This window comes from Quercus lobata, chromosome 3 (assembly GCF_001633185.2).
Source record: "Quercus lobata isolate SW786 chromosome 3, ValleyOak3.0 Primary Assembly, whole genome shotgun sequence".
Lineage (NCBI taxonomy): Eukaryota > Viridiplantae > Streptophyta > Magnoliopsida > Fagales > Fagaceae > Quercus > Quercus lobata.
The window spans coordinates 27,292,506-27,317,516 of NC_044906.1; the positions used below are offsets into that span (position 1 = coordinate 27,292,506).

The window sequence follows — 25,011 nt, forward strand, 5'->3', positions numbered from 1 at the left end:
ATAAAGAACTATCATTAAGAGTGAACGTCATAAGATGAAATTCTCTCTCTCAAAAAAAAAAAAAAAAAAAAACAATCTTCATCAATCTCAATTGGTGTTGAGAACCATTTATAATTGCTACAATAACTCATCATTCAATTTACTCCAATATAAGAACTTGGCTTGAGCCTAATGCAGTAAATCTATTAGGATGGTGAGTAATGACTCCCTCGATTAGGCATTTTTTAACTATAGATCCATATTAAAGTAATAGTCTTTTAATTAGTTGTTACTTTAACAAAGTTGTAAAAATAATTGTCCTTAATATGCTCTTAATATTAAAAAAAAAAAAAAAAAAAAAAAAAAAAAAAAACATTGTTACTCTTAATAAGTTTTTGTTTTGTTTTGTTTTTTTTGTTTTTTTGTTTTGGATTTATTCATTTTATCTTAAAATGTCAATTTATTTTTACTTTAACTTAGTAAATAGCTTTTTAATGGGAGCTTTTTTCTAAGTAGAATTATATTTTTACATAACTTTTTAAAAATAAATAAATTAATGAATCATCCAAACATATTATTTGGATATTAATTTTTTTTTTAAGAATAATTTTTTCAACAAATAATGTTATGACTTATGAAAACAAGTTTGGTATACCTGCTGTTATGTTTAATTCTCATTTCTCAAATTGTTGTAACTATTGGAATATACTTACTATTATTGGTAGTTCATTTTTTTCCTATTTTTAGGCACCACATATAAATAAACTATTTAGGTAAATAACAAATAGTCAAAATGGTGTATTATATCTGCATTCACACCCAAAAACAATCTACATCAATATCAATTGGTGTTGGGAACCATTTATAATTGTTACAATAACTCATCATTCAATTTACTCCAATATAAGAACTTGGCTTAAGTCTAATGCACTCAATCTATCAAGATGGTGAGCAATGACTCCTTCAACTTTGCCATTTTTTAAACGCAATGACTCCCTCAATTAGCCTCCTTTACTAAGGTGCCCAACTAGATACTAACTTAACTCTTCGATCACTAAGTTAATAGATAGAAGTATAAAACCCACAACCCCACAAAACTTGACAAAGGTACCATTGCTCGTCAAGCGCACACACACGTAGAAATCAAATCAAGGAAACCCAATGGCCCAAACTTGGAAATGGCAAAATGGTTGGGTTGGGTTGGGTCGGGTCAACTTGTATCTTTTCATATGACTCTTTTTTTTTTTTTTTCCTTTCTTTTTTTCTTTAAAAAAAAAAAAACATGTATTTGTCATTTTGTAAGTTATGCAACAAATTACTTGATGTAAAATGTATTACTTTGAACTCACCAGTCACCACCTATATAAAGAAAGAGTTCAGCTTAACATATTGATACTTGTTCAATAATCATAAAATTAGACAAATCTCAACATCACTAACAAAAAAAAAAAAAAAAAAAAAAAAAAGCACAAACATAAAGGAGTCTAGTCTACTCTTTCAAAGTTTTATCTTTATAAACACACAAGTTTCACTTCTACACAATATCAACATCCCAAATACAGAAAACAAAATTACAGTTGCCCAATTGATGCTAATTTGACAAAGAATAAAAACTTATAAGAAATTTTACAATCTTAAAAACTAATTTCATAATATAATATCTTGTAAAATAATCTAATAGTTGTGTTTAATTTTAAATGCACTGTGGTTGACACTATGTTTCAATTTGGGAATATGTATCAAAGTTTAATTATTTACTTATTTATACATGCTTTCTTTTATGAATATCATGTCATTGTTAAGCAACACACACACCATGAAATATCATATTTTATTTGAAAAGTAATTTCTTTTGCCTATGAATTGTTAAAAACAAGCTTAAGCAACCGTAATTTATGTCAAATTCATTAATATACTTCAACTTCACTTTTTTCACACCTCTAAATGCTTTTCATACATGTTTATAATATTTCAAATATATGTTTTTAACTCTATTGCAACCAAATAATCTTGGCATGTAATTTGTCATTTGATATCTAAAAATATTTACTTATCGCATTATTCAAGTAAGTAAAAATGCCTCAATCATTTACTTTCCAATTCATTTGAATGCAACTAGATAAATGTCAATTTTTTTCTTGAGGTTATTGTATTTGATAACATTAAATATATATATATATATATATATATATATTTATATATATTTCTGAATGGCATTATCCAAAAAATGTTTTTAAAAATTTGATAATTTTTTTTTGTAAATAAAAAATAAAAAAATCGCATGCATTATATTATTATCAAATGAGTTTGAGTTGTGCATTATAAAGCCCACACACAAACAAGTAAATCAATCCTATCTTCTATTTTTTATTTTTACCAAAAAATAAAAGTTTTGAAGAACGGTTCGGGTCATGGGTTAGACCCACAAAAATGGGCCGGATCACGAATCAACCCATTTTTACTTCGGATAAAAAAAGAATTTTGGATTTTAAGTTAGGTTGACGAATCTCGACCCATTTTGCCACGTGTACCCAATCCTCCTGCAATTCAATGTTACCTAATCAAACCACTTAATATAACTATATAAGCACCAAAACCCTAATAATTATGCGTGACATGCAAAATAATGGCAAGCAAAATTAAAGCCAAAAAAACCTCTTTTTCTCTCTCTTAAATTTAGGAGTCTAATCAATTCGTTATTTAACTAAAAAATAAAATTTTGTTTAATCAATTCAAGATGATCAACCTTCTAGTGTAAGAAAAAGAATCAAGACTTTTTGGCGGGCTTGATTTGCTTGCCATTCGCATATCAAGCTTACATAAATAGCCAAACTACAAAGATGGGAAGGTCTCATCCAACTACACACTATGTTTCAATTTGGGAATATGTATTAAAGTTTGATTATTTACTTATTTATACGTGCTTTCTTTTACGAATATCATGTCATTGTTAAGCAACACATACTCTATGAAATATCATCTTTTATTTGAAAAGTTATTTCTTTTGGCTATGAATTGTTAAAAATAGGCTTAAGCATCCGTAATTTATGTCAAATTCATTAGTTGTCAACCCGTGCAATGCACGAGAAAGCTATTGATTATAAGATCTAATGAAATTTAGAAATAAGAAATTGAGTTAATAATATGCATTTTATAGACATTTTGCAAGATAGCATTTAAAAAAAATGAATGGTCATAATAAAATAAAATACAATGGGAAGAAATATTTAATTTCTATGCTTTCCAATATTTAGAAATGTTAACATAGATTATTATTGGGTTGCTAGGAGAGATTTTTATAAACCGTTAATATTAGACATATGTTGACATATGTGCTTATATTGTCAATAACTCATTGCAAGTGCATAGTTATTGAAACCTACAAAGTAATTCACAATTATTAAATTATTAATAAAGCAAAATTCCCAAAAGTTATATATACACACACTTAGAATTAATACCCCATTTGAACACATACATATTGTACAACCAAGTCTTAATTTTCCCATCAACAGCCTTTGAAATTATAAATTGCTAAGATATAAACAAAGACCATGATATGAGAAGCACACCAAGCTTCAAATTTGAATAGTAATATGACTTTATCAGTTTTGCTTGGTTGTGGTAATAATAATATAGATAATTCAATACATGGAACAATATCAAAATTATAACATCTTATTTCATTATCTTTTATGTTGAATCTAAACAAACAATTAATTAAAATATGGATGGATCATAAATAGATTATATGTGAGATTGAATGACAATTTTAATCAACCAAAAATCACACCTTTAATTAAGAAAAAAAAATCATATGAACTCCAAAAAAAAAAAATCTCAATAAAGTAAAAGCATATAAAGTAAAGAATTAAGATTTATTAATAAGTTTTTGATGTAGTTGTCATGAAACATTTGCGAAGCATTTGGATTGGTAGACTCTTTTCTGAAGTTTATGTTACTTCTATTTTCTATTACTATTAAGAAGTATTAATCCTAAAATGGTGAAGGAATTTCAAGATTGGCACTCATGATACAAATGATAAAGTTTGGTTTAAAAGAAAACTTTGGTGGCAATATCCATGCTTTACACATCTGAAATAATGCAAAATTCACCCTTAAGTTTCACAACTTTTCATTTCAATCCTCTAAGTTTGCATTTTTTCATTTCAATCCTTTAAGTTTCAATCCTCCTCAATTCAGTCCTCTGTTAACTTTCCATCCATTCTTGCCGTTAGTTTTGACCCTAATTTAATATTTATTTTATTATTTATTTCTTAATTTAAAAAAATTTAAGTAAAAAATCCAAGAATAAAAAATAGCAAACCATGAAAAAACTAGGAGACTAAAATTAACATAGCAAACCAAGAGGAAGAAAGAGAGATTGGGAGATTGAGAGGGAGAGGAAGATGAGGTATTCTGGCGGCTCAACTCCGGTCGATACTCGGCGACTCCAGGTCGGTATGATAGTGTAGGTAGTGGGTCACTATAATCAGGGCTTACTTAGGTTGTTGGCGGCGATATGATGTTGGCAGTGGTGAGGTTGGGTCAAGTTTGAGATGCTTTTGTCTTTCTTGTAAACTACTGTTTGGTTTGGTTGGATTGGTTTTGGTTTGGGTGTGATATGAGTTTGTTTGCTGGGTAGTTTGTTGTGATTTTGGTGTGGTTTTTGGATTATATAATGTCCTGTTTTACAGTAAATGAACTGAAGAAGAAGAAGAAGCAGCGGCATCGACATATTGGTGTATAAAAGGAAAATAGTTGCCCCGTCATACCGGCCTGGAGCTATCGACTATTGGCCGGAGTCGTCCCTCAATCTGTCTCTCATATCCCTCTCGATCTCTCGCTCTTCCTCTCGGTCTCTTAATCTCTCTTTTTCCCTCTTAGTCAGTTATCGATGGGTTAGGCTGGGTTTCTATTCATGTTCTTTTGGTTTGCTTCTTTTTTTTTTGAAGCTGTTCTGGTTTGCTATTTTAATTTATGGATTTTTTTAACATTTTTTTAAATTAAGAAATAAATATTAAATTAGGGTCAAAACTAACGGCAAGAATGGATGGAATGTTAATAGAGGCTGAATTGAGGAGGATTGAAACTTAGAGGATTGAAATGACAAACGCAAATTTAGAGGACTGAAATGAAAAGTTGTGAAACTTAGAGGGTGAGTTTTTCATTTTGGCTTACTTGGTTCATCTCAAGTCATGCTCATGCCAACCACTTACTTCCTTGTTCCGTCCACGGCACCACAGCACAAAGAAAGAACAATATGGCTTCACTTATGATCGACAATATCTACATCAATCGAATCGAAGGTATTTAACTTTAGGCTAAACGACATCCCATTCACATCTCAGCAATTTAGGACAAAATAACACATTGTTTCATCTTTCTTCTTCCTCATTGTTGGGAAACTTGTTTTGCTTTAGTTGCCATCTTCTCCTTTCTCGGTTGATGCAGCCATTGACGTGATGGTTCACCTCTGCACAACAAATTGGAGTCTATGGCTATTGCCTTGATCTAAACCGGTGTAACTTGGCTTTTGAACGTCACCACCACATGATAGAATTATATCACCATGAAATTCTGATAACAAGCCATCATCGCACTATTCTCTCTCTTTGCCATAAGATAACTTAATCCTCAACAGTCACATGGATTTTCCACAATGAAACCATGATTGATACAATCTTATTAAAAAATTGCATCAAGAACCTGCTCGGATACCATTATTGGATCCTACAATGTGAATGGTAATTCCATTAGGTGGGGATCACCAAAACTGACAGAGAGATAATGTAAATTGTGCAACAAATGAATGCGGAGTATCAATATTTATAAACTTCTTCATGTCTTTTAGGAAGATATATATCTCTTTACCAAAAGATGTATCTTATCTAAGAAAATTTAAACATTTCGCAAAAACCACCAAATGAAAAGGCACAATGTTTCAGGTTTTTAAAAATGTAAATGTGTTGGTAATTTATATAGCCACGAGGCGCAATGAGGAGTAGTCAACAAAAAGTCAAATGTTTCGGAACTATCAAGTATGAATTATTATTTAATCTTTGTTTATTTACTACAATCATCATTTCATTATAGTTTAACATGAAAAGTTAATATTGTAATTTGCTTTTGAATGAATGTTGCACATTAGGATTCTAACCTCAAATATCTCTATTCTCAATATGAAACATTCAATTATTAAATAGAAAGTAAGTTACACAAATAGCATCGATTGATGGCCATTACATAAATCTCCATCGTAAGAAATCTTCACTTCCTTTTAGGGATCCCTTTTTTTTGGGGGAGGGCAGGGGGAGAACCTAAAAATTTTCACTAATAACCTAAAGCATCACCATTTTTTATTTTGGAAACATGGTCCTACAACTAAACTACTTAAGCAAAGTGATTGATCAAAATCAAAAGGCAGACAAAACAAAAGGAAAGGGAAAAAAAAACTCCATAGGTAAAGAAGCAAATAGCCATTCCACATCCACAAGAAACATAAGTAGAATAGGCATTGCAGTTTTAAAACTAATATTCACAAACAAATATCCTCACCAAAAATTTTGCTTTGGTAATTGATTCTGTTTTGGAATCAATAACATAAATCTCCACAAAATCAAGCACAAACTGTAACGTCCCTATCAACCAAAAAAAAAAAAAAAAGGGGGGGGGGGGATTGGTGGGGAGGGTCAAGTCAGATTTTTAGTTCTCACGTGCCCCCCACCTAACCCCACTCCCCACCACTCATTTTCACCCACCTCTCTTCTCTCTTTTGGCCGGCTCTCTCTTTTCTTTCTTTCTTTTCTCTTTACTTAAACACACACACACTCACTTCCACACTCACCCGCCGGCCTCCACTCTAAACCACACAATCTCACCATCATTTTCCGGCAAGATCATCGGAAAAATACTTAGGAACCTCAAAGCATCTTCATCATTTTATTTGAGGTAAAAATTTCTAATCTTTTTGGTGGGTTTTACACTTTTACTTGAGGTTATTTTTATCTAAGCTTTAATAACGATACCCATGTGATTTATGAGCATTGGAAGTGATATTTATGTGTTTTATGTATGGGTTTTGTATTGGTAGAATTATTTGATGAGTGGGTATATATTTTGTGCTATTGATGACTACTTAAGGTTTATGTATGATGGAAAAATTTAGGGGTTTTAAGTTATAACATGTGATGGTTGATGAATTTAATTTTTCTATTGCCATTGGGTTTATTTGGAGTTAGTTGAGGTTCCAAATTTCTTATCTTGAAGGATATATTGATTTTACTTTCATGGGTCTCTTAATGATGTAGTGTAAATTTTATGGAAACTAATTATAATGTTGGAGATGATATTAAATAGGTTAACTTTATAATTGGAGTTTATGCCTTGTGAATCATTTTATTGAGAAACTATGGAAGTGGAATATATTATTATTGATGAGGTTAGATGCTAGGCTTGCCTAATTAAGTGATTATTTGGCAATTCCTAAATTGTGGCTAGATGCAATTTCAAGTTCTATACTCATTGTGATAGGTTTATTTGATATTGTTTAGGTTCTAGCTAATCTCCTTGGAGCTTGGAGAATAGGATTTTGCGGTTGCGAGGTAAATAGCTCTTTAATGAGATTATGAAAAACAACCATGTTGTATAAATGTTGTTTTTGGGTTAGACACGCTTTTGGAAACTACTTATGGAAATTATATTTTTCTAAAAACTATTGTGTCGTAACCTTAATATGTGTGTATATATATATATATATATATATATGATTATATATGAAAATGCATCATATTTGGTACTGCATTTGGGGAAATGCATGAATTGTTGATATGGAAAAAAGGAGTATCTTTTATTTAATCTTTAATAAGGAAATCTTGGATGTTATGGTATATTAGAAAATTTAAAGATGCCTATCTTGTCTTAGTAATTGGGAAATTGATAGAAAATCTATTTGACAAGAATGAAGTTGAAACCTTACAAACTTTATAGAAGTGAGATTATTTAAGATTTTTTTGAAACTACCTGGATATGAACTATGTATTTCAAAGTAATGTAACCTATGAGTTGTTTTAACACTATGCCATGTGTGATTTCTCGGTGATCACCCGATTTGGTTTCCGTAGTCTTTGTGACAATGGAATCAAATCTAGATCAGTGCCCTTTCACTTTGGATGACACGTTCTTCCCTACTGTCCATGGGGGAAAGAGGTTCCTTGATTGTATATGGGTGAGGCTGCTATCCATGGAGCCAAGAGACCACATGCAAGAAAGGTCCTATTTGTCGCGCTTTCTCTGCCACCCATGTGGGGAGAGAAAAACCTTGAGGGTATGGGTGAGGCTGCTGTCCATGGGGCCAAGAGTCTTCATACTAGAGAGGACAATATCATGCCAATTGTGAATGGGTGGATCCCCTGACCGATTTATGTGGTAGTATGTTATATTTATGATAAATTATAGTATGTTAGATTTTATGACTTTGGAAATTATATGGTTAGTGCTCACAAATTATAGTATATAGTTTCAAGGTATTTACTTTGAGAAATTTTGTGTTTTATTATTAAATCATTCTTGTCATATTATTATTATTATTATTGAAGATGAAACTTGTATTTCTCCCACTCCCATTAAATATGCTACTTACTGGGCTCTGTCTCATCCCATTATTTTATAAACTTTTCAGAGTAGGCAACAATCTTTTGAGACAGCTTTTTGGGTGGCTAATAGTAGTTAGACTAACTACTAATGGAGGCTGAACTTTTGTAATGGATATATTAGATGGTGTACATCTTAGACTAGGCTTGACTCATTCTTTTATATATTATAGTGGTTATGACTGTATTTCCCACTGATGGGACAAGCTGTTGATATGTAATTGTTTATTTAGACCTCTATTCTTTTATGGCCAATGGTCCTTGTAATTAATGCTTAGAACTCTGACTTACTCTGAGTATATATTCTATGGGATTATTATGATAATTCTTGATGTTGGTACTTGATAGGATTTATGTGGATTGAATTGTCAAAAAGGAAAAATTTATAAGTACTTGAGACGTCTTTCTCATGCTTTGGACCCTTTGGGGTTTGGGGTGTGACACAAACACCGAGTCATCCAAACTCCGATTGCTGTAGTACTTCGTCAAGAAAACCTAAAACAAAAATGCAGCCTGGTGATGTTGTTGCTAACAGTAAAGAATCAGAAAAAGAACTTTATCTGTTCAATTCTTAATATTATTTAATTAGCATCATAAGAGAAATTAGCTACAATATGAAGGCATTGTTAAAATGACCATATTATCTTTATCATGCCATGCTATCAAATAGACATCAAATAGCACAGGACCAAACTCAATTGGTAGCGGAGGTTGGGAGAATTTATTGTGTGTTGCATAAGTAGAGAAGATTAAATTTGAATAACAAAATTTTATTTAGAAATTGAGTCCTAAATCCGAAAAAGAAAAACCCAAGATTCAAAGAGAAGAGAAAAAAGTTAATCTAAATCAAATTATTCACTGGGGAATTTAAACAAACACGTAGAGTACAAACACAAAGATGTCAATAACAATGAACCAAGACAAAATCTTTAAACCCATAATGCTAATTGCTTACACACAGATACTTTCATGAAATCAAAAGTTGATGAAGTTAACAAGTTTTATCCAAAATCACAGAATAAAGATATTTAAAAAAAAAAAAAATAGAAGAAGAGGTTTCAGTGGGACTAAGGGGCCATAAACATAGACTTGTTGTAGGCACCGTTCAAGTCACTGCTACAAGCATGGTGTAATTTGGAAATTGTCTAAATTAAAACATGCAATGGTAAAACATTATAATATAAACATGACAGAAGTTGCAATATTGATTTTTTATTACAATGCAATACAACAACAGTACTGTGTGGACATTGAAGGGGAAGAAAAAGGAAATTTAGCCACCAAAACCACGCAAACAAAGAAGATTAAAAAAGAAAATCCCAAGCACCACAACTGAAAGGGGAAAACAAAAGAAGTCAATTTTACCTGCGGTTTCATTGGTTGGCTGTGGCAATAGGCTAGTGAAGATAGACATCTGTTCTATTTCTTCAAACATCACTATGTCTATTCTTGCAAAGGGGAAAAAGGAGAGCATAACAGGGAATAAAATATTTGAAGCCATGTTGACAATAAATAAAGAGGCAGATCCATAGAAATAGAGATTGACGGGGCTTGGGGACTCAGAAATTTCATCATCTAAGATGGAAGTGAAGTGGGATAGAAGTGGCTACGTTAGGATTTGGATAAAGAGTAACAAAATAGAGCCATAAAAGAAGCGTCTTTTGTGTGGTAAAAGGCGAGGAAGACGTTTGTAGAAATTGTTTCGAAGTTGTCAACGGGAAATAATCTTCAGACAGAGACAGAGAGAGAGAAGAGTATAGAAATGAAAAGTGATGAGAAAGTTTTTTCTAATCTTTTGTAACTACCAAGTGCCTACTCAAGACAAAACAATGTGCCTCTAATTTATATAGGCAAATTGAACACAAACGTAGTAAAAATTTCACTGAAATGGTTTGTTTAGTCAATCCAATAGATTCAATTTTTGGTTTTTTTAAATGTAATCGTGTCATTAATTATCAAGCAATGTGGCACAATGAGAAGTGGTCAACAAAAAGTCAAAAGTTTCAACTATTAGTTATTATATAGATTGATATACTTCAACTTCACTTTTTCACACCTCTAAATGCTTTTCATACATGTTTATAATATTTCAAATATATGTTTTTAACTCTATTGCAACCAAATAATCTTGGCATGTAATTTGTCATTTGATATCCAAAAATATTTACTTATCGCATTATTCAAGTAAGAAAAAATGCCTCAATCATTTACGTTTCAATTCGTTTGCATGCAACTAGATAAATGTCAATTTTTTTTCTTGAGGTTATTGTATTTGATAACATTAAATATATATATATATATATAATTTTTTTTTGAATGGCATTATCCAAAAAATGTTTTTTAAAAAATTGATGATTTTTTTGTAAATAAAAAATAAAAAAACCACATGCATTTTAGTATTATCAAATGAGTTTGAGTTGTGCATTATAAAGCCCACAACAAACAAGTAAATCAATCATGTCTTACTTTTATTTTTTATTTTTACCAAAAAATAAAAGTTTTGAAAAACGGTTCGGGTCATGGGTTAGACCCGCAAAAATGGGCCGGATCATGAATCAACCCATTTTTATTTCAAATAAAAAAAATTGGATTTTAAGTCAGGTTAACGAATCTTGACCCATTTTGCCACATGTACCCAATCCTCCCGCAATTCAATGTTAACTAATCAAACCACTTAATATAACCATATAAGCACCAAATTAAAACCCTAATAATTCTGCGTGATATACAAAATAATGGCAAGCAAAATTAAAGCCAAAAAAACCTCTTTTTCTCTCTCTTAAATTTAGGAGTCTAATCAATTCGTTATTTAACTAAAAAATAAAATTTTGTTTAGTCAATTCAAGATGATCAACCTTTTAGTGTAAGAAAAAGACTCAAGACTTTTTGGCGGGCTTGATTTGCTTGCCATTCGCATATCAAGCTTACATAAATAGCCAAACTACAAAGATGGGAAGGTCTCATCCAACTACTCCTTTATTAAAGGAACCAACTCCTATCTAATAGCATGAATTAGTGCAAAGCAATGATCAGATCATTTAAAACTCAAGCTAATATTTAGCTCTTTATTCATCCTAATCAAATCCATCCAATCCACATTAAGCTTTATCAATTACACGAGTCTATCCTTGTCCGGGTCACAACACAGTCACCCACAAATGCTGACCTAGCCAAAATAGAAAAATTAGACTTTTGACTACAGCATAATTTATTATTATTATTATTTTTTTGAGATAGATTATAATTTAGTTAAAACTTAAAGTTTGACTATGTTGATGTGAATGGTCTAGTAACCTACTCTAAAGAGATACATGGCAAAGGGAATACTTCTAAGGTCACAAAGATTTTCAAGTAATGCTAATATAATTTATACCACTGCGTGGGCACCTTCAGTGTAATAGTAGTATAAGTACTTGTGAGGTGTGAATTGTAAAGACCAAGGTTTAATTCTCTAATATAATAACAGCATTATAGTTATATGTAAGTTGTTAGTTATAACTTACAAAGTGTAAAACCAGTTTAGTATCAAATTTGACCTACAAATGGATGAAACCTAAGTGATATTACAATGAACTCATATAACACTAGTTGTCCGACGGATGGACATGAAGAAACCTGTTATCCAATGACCATATATATATATATATATTATGGTCATGGTTGTTTATTTGTATGTTTTTTTTCCTAATTACTTGAGTGTCCATGTTGCATTTTTTTTAATACTTTTGGTGTTAAATTGCAGGGAGTTTAATTCTCTCTGCGAATTGACAACTTGGAGTTCATAGATATATGTTGAAGCTGATTTTTATCTCAATAAATGTGGATACACAACAAATTTCACAACTATTGAGATGGCGGATTGTTATGAGTGTACAATTAAAATTATATGTTATGCAATCTTATGTAAAAATGATGTTGCACTATTCATAATCTGCCACTTCAAATGTTGTGAAAAAAATTGTTAAATATATTATGTTTGTAGCATTATTTTTGGTGTGTTAATAGGTTAGCTCTCTTTGGTACATTTTCTTTTTTTAATTTGTTGAGCTTAAGGAAATAGAGTGAGCCCGTGCGTCTAACCTTCAAAAATCTTTATCTCTTCTTTTGTTTCCTTTTTTAATTTTTTTTCTTTGGAGAAGAACTTCTTTTGTTTCTTGATCTTGTAACTTACCTTAAATCCATATGATTTGGACAAGATCATTAAAAGAATTCATGCTTATTACTCCATAGAAAACCCCTTTTATTATCCCACTCACATTCCAATCCAGTCAGTATATGAGAGCTTGAAACCACAAAGCCACCGGTGAGGTTTACTATGGTCAAAACTTTAGGGAGGTTCCTTGGATTGCAAGAGGTTTAATTTAAATTTTTGCGGGTGAAGAGTTCATGGAAGGGATCACTACATAAGGATTCTGTATAATATGAGACTACTGTGGTAGGAAGGCAAGAGTAATATTTGCAGAGGTTGCATAAAGTCTAGGCTATATATAAAGGTTTTATGAGACTTTGATTATTGTAACTGTACTTTCATTAGTGAATACTTTCATTAGTGAATTTTCTATGGGACTATTTGTTTTCCCGCAATGGTTTTCCTTTGGAGAGATTTGTTATTGGTTTTCCACTTCATAACCAAATCACGTCATATCTTTTCTTTTTCTTTTTTGACATCCACATCATATCTTTGTTGCTTTATTGAACTTCTATAGTATATTATATCGAATGGGTTAATTTTTTTTCAATCAGTATGTTTAATTGTTAAATTTATTAATTAGTAAACATTAAACACTACGCAGTGTTCTCAAATCAAAATTTTTCAGAAGGTGTAAAAAATCCAATGATTGGCAAAACTCTAAAAGTAATTAGAAATGGAAATAGTGAATATATCTTTTGCTCGAAATTATTAGATATTCACATAATAAAATTTGAAAAATGCTAAAGGCTACAAGTTCTACTACATAAAGTTTATAAACTGATGTGATAATGAATGTGATTGATGAGTTCCAATCACCTTATAATTAAATTATGAATTGTCTCTTTTTAATTAGTAACACATCAAAAGCATTACCATATAATTCTATAACCCTTTTAAAAAGTGGAGAAACACCATGTAACCCACATTTTTGAGTGTGCATTGCAAATGTTAGTTTCTCACAAAACCGAAAGGATGAACCTAGAAAAGGGTGTTGAATCGGTTCAAAACAAACATATAACAAAAAAGAGTTTTTGAAATGCTCTCGTGATTCTAGATTGGTGTTGACTCGTAGGTTAGGATATTATGTCATAAGGAGAATTATGTCATAAGGAGTAGCATATTCGCATAGAAGATATAAACTTCTGGAACGGTGGAGACCAAGAAATGAAACTTGCATTTTTCCATCTTAGCCTAGCTTCCATCGTTCCATGCAACTCCAAGAGTGAGACCAGCACAAGCACTTCAAGCAAGCTCCACCATTAATACAGTGCCACAATCATTCCTTTCCCTGCCAATTCCAATATGTTCCTTTTTAATTGTAAATTCTTCACCAGAAACATACTACTAGTACACAATTTCTCCATCAACTTGAAATTTATAAAGAATTGAATCTATGTCAGGAACATGGAATTTGACAAACTATTACTTTCTAACTAAATAAAAAGAATGATGCATAGCACTTGGGGATTTTAGGAAAGAATTGTCTGACTCAAGGACAAGCCAGCTTGGTCATATTGAATAGCTATATGGGAAGAATTAATTCTCTGTAATTACTTTAAAGGAGGAGAACCCAAGTGAAGTAACGAACTCTTCAATAAGTCACAATCTTAGCATAATTCTGAGCAAGAGGCTGGAAATTCAATTTCATCTATTCATTTTATGTAAACATTGCAATCAAAATTACATGACTTTAGCTGGTGCAGTTCCAATACCAAGCCAATTCTATATGACACAAGATTGTTTACACAAATATACATATATATTTATATATATGTGCCAAAAGAAACTTTAAAAAGAGTAAAAAGAGAAGGAAAAAAAAGAAGAAAAAAGAAGTGAGTAAAATCATAATCTTCTAAGCAAAGTGGTCTGATCAGATCAATGCCAATGGACTTCTTTGGCCCCTATAATTGCAGTCCCCGGAATTAAGCTGCACCATCTTTTTGTTGGCAGTAGTAGTAGCAGTCAGTTAAAGAAAACCCTAATTAAGCTTAAGCAACTTCCCTCTCTGCCTTTTTTTGTGTGTTTTTTCCTTTCTGTCTCAGTCTAGTATTCTTTGTCTGTACAAGGCCATCCAACTCTTCAAAAAGACTGCATCACAGAACAAGCAACGGCTTGAGCCCAATGCCTCAACTTGGTCTTAACTTGTTGAGGATCATCCCCTGCAAGTCATGAAAAAATCAAAATATTACCAAAAACTTACATTTTATGTTTGTAAACACATAATGAAATTCTATTTATGTTCATCAAAGTTATACAAAAACTTGGTACACTAATATGTTTGTACTGATATGGAAATTTTTCTTAAAATCATTTTTTTAGTATTGGTTTGAATGTAGAAACTTTACCTGGACTGCAGATCTTCCATGCGTCAGATTCACTCTTTGGGCTCTCAAAAGACGAAGAACGGACATCGAGTGATGATGATGAACCACCAGGCGTTGAGACAGGACTTGTTGAAAACTGTCGATTCACTGCAAAATAAAGGTCGAGAGCAGGCAAAGTGTTGCACAATGTCTGACCATCTTCTTCATTGAATCCGAACCCGAGCTCTATGCTTCCTTTGAGCTCGTTCAAGTCCTCATCGGTGAGGTCCTCAGAATCTTGATTAATGCCATTCTTTTTACGCTCTTGTCTAATAATTTGGCGGCGTCTCTTCTCCCACGCAATGTCACGCGGGGTCTCACACATAGATAATTGTTTCGACAAGCATCTGCGGTTCTTCCAAGGCGGAGGTGCCAATGGCATGTGTTGAAGCTCCTCTTCTGACTCATACAATGATGGGGATGATGATGAAGATGACATTCTAGCCAAACGTTGCTCTCCCTGCATTTTTAATATATATTTTTTTTAATGAAGTGAGATTTTTTTCTTTGCTTTCCCTTTTTTTCTTTTCTTGTTGCCTAAGAAAGAGGGCAATGCTGCACAAAAAGATTGATCAAGTGGCTGCGGCAGCGACTGGAGCCGCCCCCGTCAGCCTGGGTTTTGCTTTTTGAGGTGTACGATGGGGGTGGGGGGGTGCGTCACCTGAACGCAAAAAGTGTTGAATCCAAGATAAGAATTTGATTATCGACGGACGTCACCGGCCCAACCGGCTCAACCGAGGATGTGTTGCAAAGGGCTTTAATGCTTGTGAAAGTCGAAATAGATGGGTAAAAGAGGCGTCTGTCACACCATTAATTGAGTCCTCTCTTGGTGTCTTACATGCCATTCATTTGTAACTGTCTAGCTGCAATGCCTGAGTTAATTTTAGGGGGTAAGTAGTCAATTTTTAGGGGGTATTTGTGCTGTTTGTTTGGGAGGTTTACCTGCATTCCAGTAACTTAATCCTAAAACAAGAGCAACTGCTATAGAATCCGTTTTTCATGTGCTAAGTACATTCCAATCCGATTTTCATGGGATACAAAGAGGAACCGTTATAGAAGTTGATGGTGACAGTTATTATGCCATATGTCGTTTCTGTTGTGTGACACACATAGCCCAGCAGCTAACCATCATGTCTCCTTAAATACAAGACAAGATTACGTACTGTTCAAGTACATTCCAAGTAGCGAAGTTCTATTGTTCTTTTGGCTAAATTAAGGACATTTTGTTGTGAATCTTGTGATGCAAAACTCATGAAAAAACAAAATATTAACAATCAGAATCATTTGGATTCATAGAAATATAGAAAGTTCAGTAAGTATTACTATCATTAATGAAGGAATTTAGCCCAGCTCATATTTATTCATGCCAAATTGGCAGCGAGAGTGGATGGGAGTTTTGAGATTAAAGATATATTCTTTTATAATAAAAATTTTCTATCTCACTTTTTGTATTTTTACCTTATGCTCCAACTTGCTACATATTCTTTTTTCTTTCCTTATAAAATCACTAAACTTTAAATATAAAAAAAAAAAAAATCAAGCACATAAAAAATTGTGATTGGTGGAGTATAAAGCAAAAAATAATAATAATAAGATAGAGGATTTTCATTCTTTATTTCATAAGCAAGAAATCATAACAATCATTAATAATCTGATTTGCAATTTGAGCAGAATGAAAAGCTTTAAGAAATCATATAAGTACTTCTTCCCCTAGCTTATAATGTTATAAAAAAATATTATAGAATGTTAATTGATACAAACTATATATATCTTATAGTAAAATGAAAATGATTTACAATGGTATAATGACAATAATTAAAGTTAAACTTAAGAATTTGTTAAAATATCTAAATAAAATAAAATTATAATCTTAGGATATAAGAGATGATAATGTTATTGGAGTATTTAAAAACTAATGTAAGGAGAGAATAGAAATCCTTTGTTGTACTTTGAGTGTTCCAATTTATGCTCCAAACAATCATAATATGCCATGTACTTGAATTTTTTTTCCCATTTAAAATTTTGTTTAATTTATAAAAAAATAAAAAAATGGATATGTGTAAGGTTATGTCTGGTGTAGTATTGTGGAACACTCAAAATAGGATAAATGATTTTTATTCCTTAATTAGGAGACCATAAATTCATTGACATCAACAATATTATCCACTAACTACGATCACCTGCCATGTAATAAGTGCCATCTACTTCGTCTTTAATCACCAACTTCTATAACAAATGTTTCCGTTTCAATACATTGAACGGTAAAACTTATGTATTGTCTTAAACTCTCCATTCAAATTCAATCATGTAATTTTGAAAGTTGTAATTGTACACTAGGTGTATAGGCCAATAAACCAGTAAGCCGTATGATTGTGCTGCACTGGCTAATAAACCATATGATAAATTTAATAGAGGAACTTAAGGTACAACAACTAGAGGATTGTACCAAAGTTTTGCCATCAAGGAAAAAAGATTTAGAAGGGAATAATTACATCCATTGGGAGCGTAGTATATGTAAAATAAATTTTTTTAAAAGCTCATTATAACAATTACCATTATAGGATTTTATTTATTACGCCAAGCCTAAGGGTTAATAAGAAGAATTCTCTAGGTAAAAGAGGGCTCATTGATAGTAAGGTATACAGTTTTATTTTGCCTTGCTGTAGCAATGGTGCGATTTGGGAGTTCACTCAGCATACTGTATCCTGGATGTCTTGGGCTTTAGTTTTTTAGCTCATTTTCACTTTGGTGTTTTGGCTGACCCTTAACACTCCATTTGGGAGGATGGAATGGAATAAAATAAAATGAATAATTTTAGAATTTTCCTTCTATTTTGAGTTTTAATGAAAAAAATAGGAATATCATTCCCTTATTTGGAAGTTAAAGTGGGAGTGAATAGAATGAGTAAGAATAAACACTTTATTCCTCTCTAATCCCTCAAATGCTCAAATTTTCATTCCCTCTAAATTGCGAGAAATCTAAGGGAACAGAATTTAGTTTAATGAAACTTCCAGAATACCCCTATTTATTCGGCAATTTATTTTAAAATAGGGATTTAATAGTAATATAGTCATAAAATGATTTTATTAATTTCTTTTTATGCTACTCCCAAATAAGGTTATTTATCTTTCATTCATTTCCATTATTTTATTTTAAAACATTCAAACAAGATTATTTAATTTCATTCTATTTCATTCTTTTCTATTACTTAAAAACATTTCATTTCATTACGTTACTTTCCATTGTTTTATGATTTAGTAATTTTATTCCATTTCATTCCTTTATGAACTCCCAAACAAAGTGTAAAGGATTAGACTTTAACATTTTGAAATGGGTTTTGTGCCTTGATTTCTTTGAGAGTTGAGATTCATCTGTAAAACATTTTTTGTCCTTCAAATTTGACTTCTCTACCAAATAACAGTGTTATCAAATTCTTCAACAATTTATTAAATATTTTTTTATCACCGAGAACTACAAGATTAGTATTAGCATATCATTTTCATTAAATAATTAATAACGTGTAATAATGTTGTTAGTACTTTATAGTTCAACTTATCACCTTATTTCTGGTAACGTTTTATTTTTCAACACATTTCAATCTTGCAATTTCTTTTAGAAAAGATTAAAGACAATTTCATTTGAGAAATATTAACAGATTATGTGCATCGTAAGAAAATTTGAGAAACAATTGATATGGGATTTTGAAATCCACGAAGTCATACATAAAAGAGGTTTCTTCAGCTGCCTTATTTCAGTGGCTCCCTTGAAAACCCTTTTAACAAACTTATTATGCAAACATAAGCCCTCCAATCTCCGTATTCTGTGGAGAGCAATACTAAACATAGCATGTTGTTTTACTTTTTATAGGAATTCAAACTTTGTTTCTAACGAATGCAGCCTGTAGATTCACGAGTCTTGCTCTCTATCATTGGTTTTGAACTACCTCTGAATCTCAAACAATTACACGTTACTTTGGACAAACCCCTAAAATGGAAAACATAACAAATGACAAAAAGAATGTTCCCATAATACTAAAGAACAATAAAAGTTTACCTTTTCTTCTTGCCTGGTTTTGTCCCTGAAATCCAGGTAAGTCTGCAAATGAATGAGCCTCCATGGTTAGAGATGGTTTAAACTATTTGTGCCATTCATATCACAAGGGAAAATCCAAGAAGCTGTGCTGTTTTTCGGCGTACAGGAAAACTTTTTCCTCTCCTTTCTTGATCAGCCTACATTGTTTTCCTGTACGCCAAAGCGCGTGCAATCAATCTTTTTCTCTCTTCAAAACCATGCACACCAACAAGCATATTTTGTTTTTTCTTGTTTGCATATCTTTCCTCTTGAATGCCCTTCATGTATGGGGTGCTCAGTCGGACTCATTAGTCCTGAGCTGTGGCTTGGCAGATGGTGGCACAGACATGTATGGTAGGAAATGGGCACCAGATTCCAAGTACCTTAATGGAAGCAATTCAATTACCATTAGAGCTGGATTCCAAGACCCTTCACTTCTTTCTGAGATTCCATACATGACAGCCAGAATTTTCACATCTGAGGCAACATACAAGTTCCAAGTGAAAACCGATAAGCGTTATTGGCTAAGGCTCCATTTTTATCCATCTGCTTATAGCAATTTCAATCCTGCAGACTCCTATTTCTCAGTGACCGTGAATGGCCTCACGCTCTTGAAGAATTTCAGTGCTTCAATTACTTGTCAGGCCCTTTCACAAGCTTACATTGTTAGAGAATACTCCCTGGCGCCATTGGATTCAAATACTTTGACAGTAATCTTTAAGCCTTCTAGTTCTTTTGCTTTTGTCAATGGCATTGAGGTGATTGAAATGCCAGACTTATTTGACTCGGCAAAAATGGTAGGGACCTCTGACCAAATTGATGTCAAGGGTGTCCATTCGCAGACAATGTATAGACTGAATGTTGCTGGGCAGTTCATTCCTCCAACCAATGACTCTGGTCTTACCCGGACTTGGTATGATGACTTGCCTTATTTAAATGGTGCTCAATTGGGGACAACCAATGCTATTAGCCAAAATGTTAAAATCCAGTATAAAAGCATGCCGGCATATGTGGCTCCTGTAGAGGTTTACAGCTCCTCAAGATCAATGGGTGTAGATAAGGCAATCACTGAGGGTTTCAACCTCACATGGGTATTCCAGGTTGATCCGAATTCTACCTATCTTCTGAGGTTTCATTTCTGTGACTTTTACTATAGCAAACCCAATCAACTGGTGTTTTCCATCTTTGTCAACAATCAAACAGCAGAGGCTACAGCAGACGTGATCGCGTGGAGTGAGGGGAAGGCAGTGCCAACATACCAAGATTACATGACATATTTCACAGATGCCTCGGGAGATCAGATGCTTTGGGTGGCTTTGCATCCCACAAACGAAACACGGCCTGAGTACTTAGATGCATTACTCAACGGACTAGAGATATTCAAGCTCAGTGACACGACTGGAAACTTGGCAGGCCCCAATCCAAAGCCTTCACCTATGCTTCTCCAGAATGAGGCAGTGGAAAAGTCCTCTTTCAAGAAATCAGATAACAGTAAAGCTAAGGTGATCGGTGGAGCAGTTGGAGGAGCTGCAGCCTTTGGCATTCTGGCTGCACTTGTTTTTGTTGTCTACCAACGAAAGAGACAAATCTATGGAACAGATTCACAAACTTCTAGCTGGCTACCAATTTATGGAAACTCGCATACGAGTGGCAGCAAATCAACAATATCAGGGAAGAGTAATGCTAGCAGCAACATCTCAGCATTGGCCCAGGGACTATGCCGCCACTTCTCCTTGGCAGAGATAAAAAAAGTTACTAAGAACTTTGATGAGTCTGTTGTGATTGGGGTTGGAGGCTTTGGGAAGGTTTACAAGGGAGTTATCGATGGAGGGATCACAGTGGCCATCAAGAGGTCAAACCCATCTTCAGAACAAGGAGTTAATGAGTTCCAGACTGAAATTGAGATGCTTTCTAAGCTGAGACACAAGCATTTGGTGTCTTTAATAGGGTTCTGTGAGGAAGGTAATGAGATGTGCTTGGTCTACGACTACATGGCACATGGGACTCTGAGAGATCATGTCTACAAGACCAAACAACCTCTCTCATGGAAGCAAAGGTTGGAGATCTGCATTGGAGCTGCAAGGGGACTTCACTACCTTCACACAGGTGCAAGGTACACCATTATCCATAGAGATGTCAAAACAACAAACATTCTTTTGGATGAGAATTGGGTTGCCAAGGTTTCAGATTTTGGTCTCTCCAAAACAGGTCCAAATATGAATAATGGTCATGTTACTACAGTGGTGAAGGGTAGCTTTGGTTACTTGGATCCTGAATATTTCAGGAGGCAACAGTTGACCGAGAAGTCTGATGTCTACTCATTCGGGGTTGTCCTTTTTGAGGTCTTGTGTGCAAGGCCTGCTCTCAATCCTAGCCTTCCAAAGGAACAGGTTAGTTTGGCAGACTGGGCTTTAAATTGCAAACGGAAAGGAGTTCTCGATGATATTATTGATCCTAATATAAAGGGGAAGATCCATCCAGAATGCTTGAAGAAGTTTGCAGATACAGCTGAGAAGTGCTTGGCTGAGGTTGGATATGAACGCCCTTCTATGGGTGATGTGCTGTGGAACCTTGAGTTTGCTCTCCAATTGCAGGATAACAATGAAGATTCAAACCATTCTTCACAATGCGGGGAAAGCAGCACTTCTGATGAAAGTCCAAAAAACGATACCATGGCAATGCATCGTAAAAACCTGAGTATCGAAAGTGAGCATGAAACAAGTGATGAATCCGTAGAAACCAGTGCAATCTTCTCACAGATTGTCAATCCTAAAGGGCGATGAGGAGGTTGTTCTTGATGATTGCTGTGCCACCAGGAAGGGCTTAAATGACAATGGAAGGTCATGGAATTTGAGAAAATAAATTTAGCTTTTGGTTTTACTTCAGAGGGTGATGCTTTGTTTTGTGTTTTGTGTGTTGGGTTTCATTTATTTGCTCCATTTTAGTATTATTTGTTGGACAGTCCATGAAATATATAGCAACTTGTACTCTATACAAGGAGTTTCAGATTCCAAGTTCACCCTGCCCGATATTTTATATTGATGATTTTTTATAACTATGTACCCAGTTAGCCTTTGTTCTGATATGATTATATAACACTTGTACTATACCTAGAAAGAAACTGAATCAATTTGTTAGATTCTTCATTTTTCACTTCGTTCTTTGTTGGGATGCTTTTTTTTTTTTTTTTTTTTTAATTATTAAGACCTTCCATATATTTCTGGCCAACCTCAAAAATTGAAACGATGCAGCTTTTATGGTTAGCACTTATTGCTTCAACAAAAACCAAGTCACTTCTTTGTCTCTCTTTACTCTTCACTTCTTCCGGCCAAGAAAAAAACATAAAACTCTTTCACTTCCTCTTTCAAATTTAAACGCACACTACGGATAAGCACCTGGCAAGGTGAGACCATGCTTTGCACTGTTACACCTTTACATATCCGCAATACCCTTACAATAATATTATACTTTCCAAGTAATTTCCTTTGAGATCAAACCCATCTTAAAATTTTCTAATTCACTGTTCTCTTGGCATAACTGATTTAGGGTGATTTGATAAGATGTCTGTGGAGAGTGGAGACTGCTCTATTAATGGGATAGTTATCCAATTCACTTCTCTCTCTTTAACTCTTCATTTTTTCCAAAAAGAAAGAAGGAGAAAAAAAAAAAAAAAAAAAAACTCTTGTATTTCTTTTGAAAATAATATATTGATGGATCTTCCTTCTATTGATAGATTGAATGTTCCTCTACGAGTTGATGGACAAGAACTTCTATATTAGTGTCCGTGAATAAATAAATATCGCAGACCCTCTCTCTCTCTCTCTTTGTTTCTTTCTTTCACTTTTTTTTTTTTTTTTAAGATTTTATTCAGAGTACTAAATTTGTGGTTTGTAATGTTTGAGGGAACACAAACTCGGAGAGACTGAGGCCCTATTTGGTACGTGAGTTTAAACATATATTTTCAGTTTTTAAAAATTATTATATGTATTTCCACAAATTTATTTACCCACATGTATTTCCAAAAAAAATCTGAAAATTGTTGTTTAAACATACGTACCAAATGAGTTCTGAAGCTTTAACTTTACTTGTTGTCAAGCTCAACAACTTTAAGCACTCAGGCGAAAATGTTAAGTGGGCATTTTTTATATTTAAATATTAATTAAATAATATTTATTGAATTTTTTTATTTAAAATCTATTTTCTTGCTTTTTGAGATGCAAAATTACTACTTAAGTTTTTGTATTTAAGTTTCTCTAACATTTCTTTTTCAATTGATAATATGGCTAATTCACTTAATATTTCTTGTGACATTGTAGACCTTAAATAAGATTTATTAATTTTAATTTTGAAAAACTTCTTTATGCAGATGCAATTGTAACATGCATTGTTAGTAATATTCTATAAGCAATATATGTATTTGGAAAAGAATCTAGCATTTTTAAATAATTAAGTACATTCATTGGAGTATTTTCATATTTGCGTAACTTCTTTAAAACTATTAGTTTTGAAAGTAAATCTAAGCTATCAATCATAATAAATATCATGCTTGAGAAAACTTTTAAGATTAGGACAATATTTTTTCAAACTATTATCATCTAGTGTTTTTAGTTTTTCAAAATTAAATAAAAAACAAAAAATATCCTCATATATTTGAAATTGTTCAAACCTACTTTCAATTGACGAAATAGCTTGATCTACTGTATATAAAAAATAATTAATTCCAAAAGATTCTTCAGTAGATTGTGTTTTCTTATCATTGGCATTCTCACCAAATTGTTTCTTTCTACGAATTATATGTTTTTCACGAAATATAGGCTCTATTTCCATTTTGGTTGCAATCACTTTAGATGAAATCATGGCAAATGTAACTTCATCTTCTCTATTGTAGAAGGCAAAATTTTGAGCCAATTATAAAATGCCAAATCAAAGTTTAGTGACAAATTCTAGATTAATATGTTATTAAATTAGTTACATCAAATGATTACATGTGTCATCTAAATTGATATTACATTGGCATATTGAAATTTGTCATCTGTCACTTGGCCCACAAGATAAAGATAAATCCCTTATTCAAAGTTTATGGATAATCATTTATATTAAAATAAATAAAATAAAGATAAAGATAAATTTTCTATTCAAAATTGATGGATAATTATCTTTATTAAAATAAATAAATTAAATATAGATAATTATTTATCTTTATTGATCATTATCTTTATCAAAATAGATAAATAGAGATAATTATCCATAAGCAAAATTTGGGCCAATCAAATGGTTACTACTTATTTTGAAACATATCAATTCAAAGTGAAGCTTATCATCTGAAACCACTATAAATTGAGGACATCCCCTCTCATTTTTAATACCAAGTTTTCAAGATGCCCAAACTTTGGAGAAATTCTGTCTCATGAATCTTTGAAGAACATTCAAAGGACTTGAAGGATATTCAAAGGACTTGAAAAACATTTGAAGGACTTGAAAAACTTAAAGAACAACAAATATCTAACAAGATCAAAGCTGCAGATTTGTTGTGAAGGCCATTTGATCCATCTTCCAACCAAATTGAAAAAATTTTCGTGTTCGAGTCAAGAACATAAAGAAGATAGAATCAAAGGAGCAATTTTTGTAAAAGAGTCAAAATAGAGATTGTACTCACTACTTGATTAATACAAAATTATATTTGTGGAACACATTTTTCAATTTGTTTGATTTTCTACTATTGAGAAATTTTGTGTTTACATCTATATTTTTTATT

General features: G+C 32.5%; 2 protein-coding genes across 2 annotated transcripts; one reads left to right on the top strand and one right to left on the bottom strand.

Annotated features, from left to right (window-relative positions):
* Positions 1-14,473: 14,473 nt before the first annotated feature.
* Positions 14,474-15,947, bottom strand: LOC115982407. Its single transcript, XM_031104994.1, has 2 exons — positions 15,168-15,947; positions 14,474-14,981 (listed from the first exon to the last, which is right to left on the bottom strand). The coding sequence occupies exons 1-2, from the start codon at positions 15,649-15,651 to the stop codon at positions 14,902-14,904; spliced, it is 564 nt and encodes a 187-aa protein (XP_030960854.1). The 5' UTR covers positions 15,652-15,947; the 3' UTR covers positions 14,474-14,901.
* A 3,253-nt stretch (positions 15,948-19,200) lies between these two features.
* LOC115979561 (receptor-like protein kinase ANXUR1) lies at positions 19,201-22,317 on the top strand. The gene has a single exon (XM_031101613.1). The coding sequence runs from the start codon at positions 19,301-19,303 to the stop codon at positions 22,037-22,039; it is 2,739 nt and encodes a 912-aa protein (XP_030957473.1). The 5' UTR covers positions 19,201-19,300; the 3' UTR covers positions 22,040-22,317.
* Positions 22,318-25,011: the final 2,694 nt, after the last annotated feature.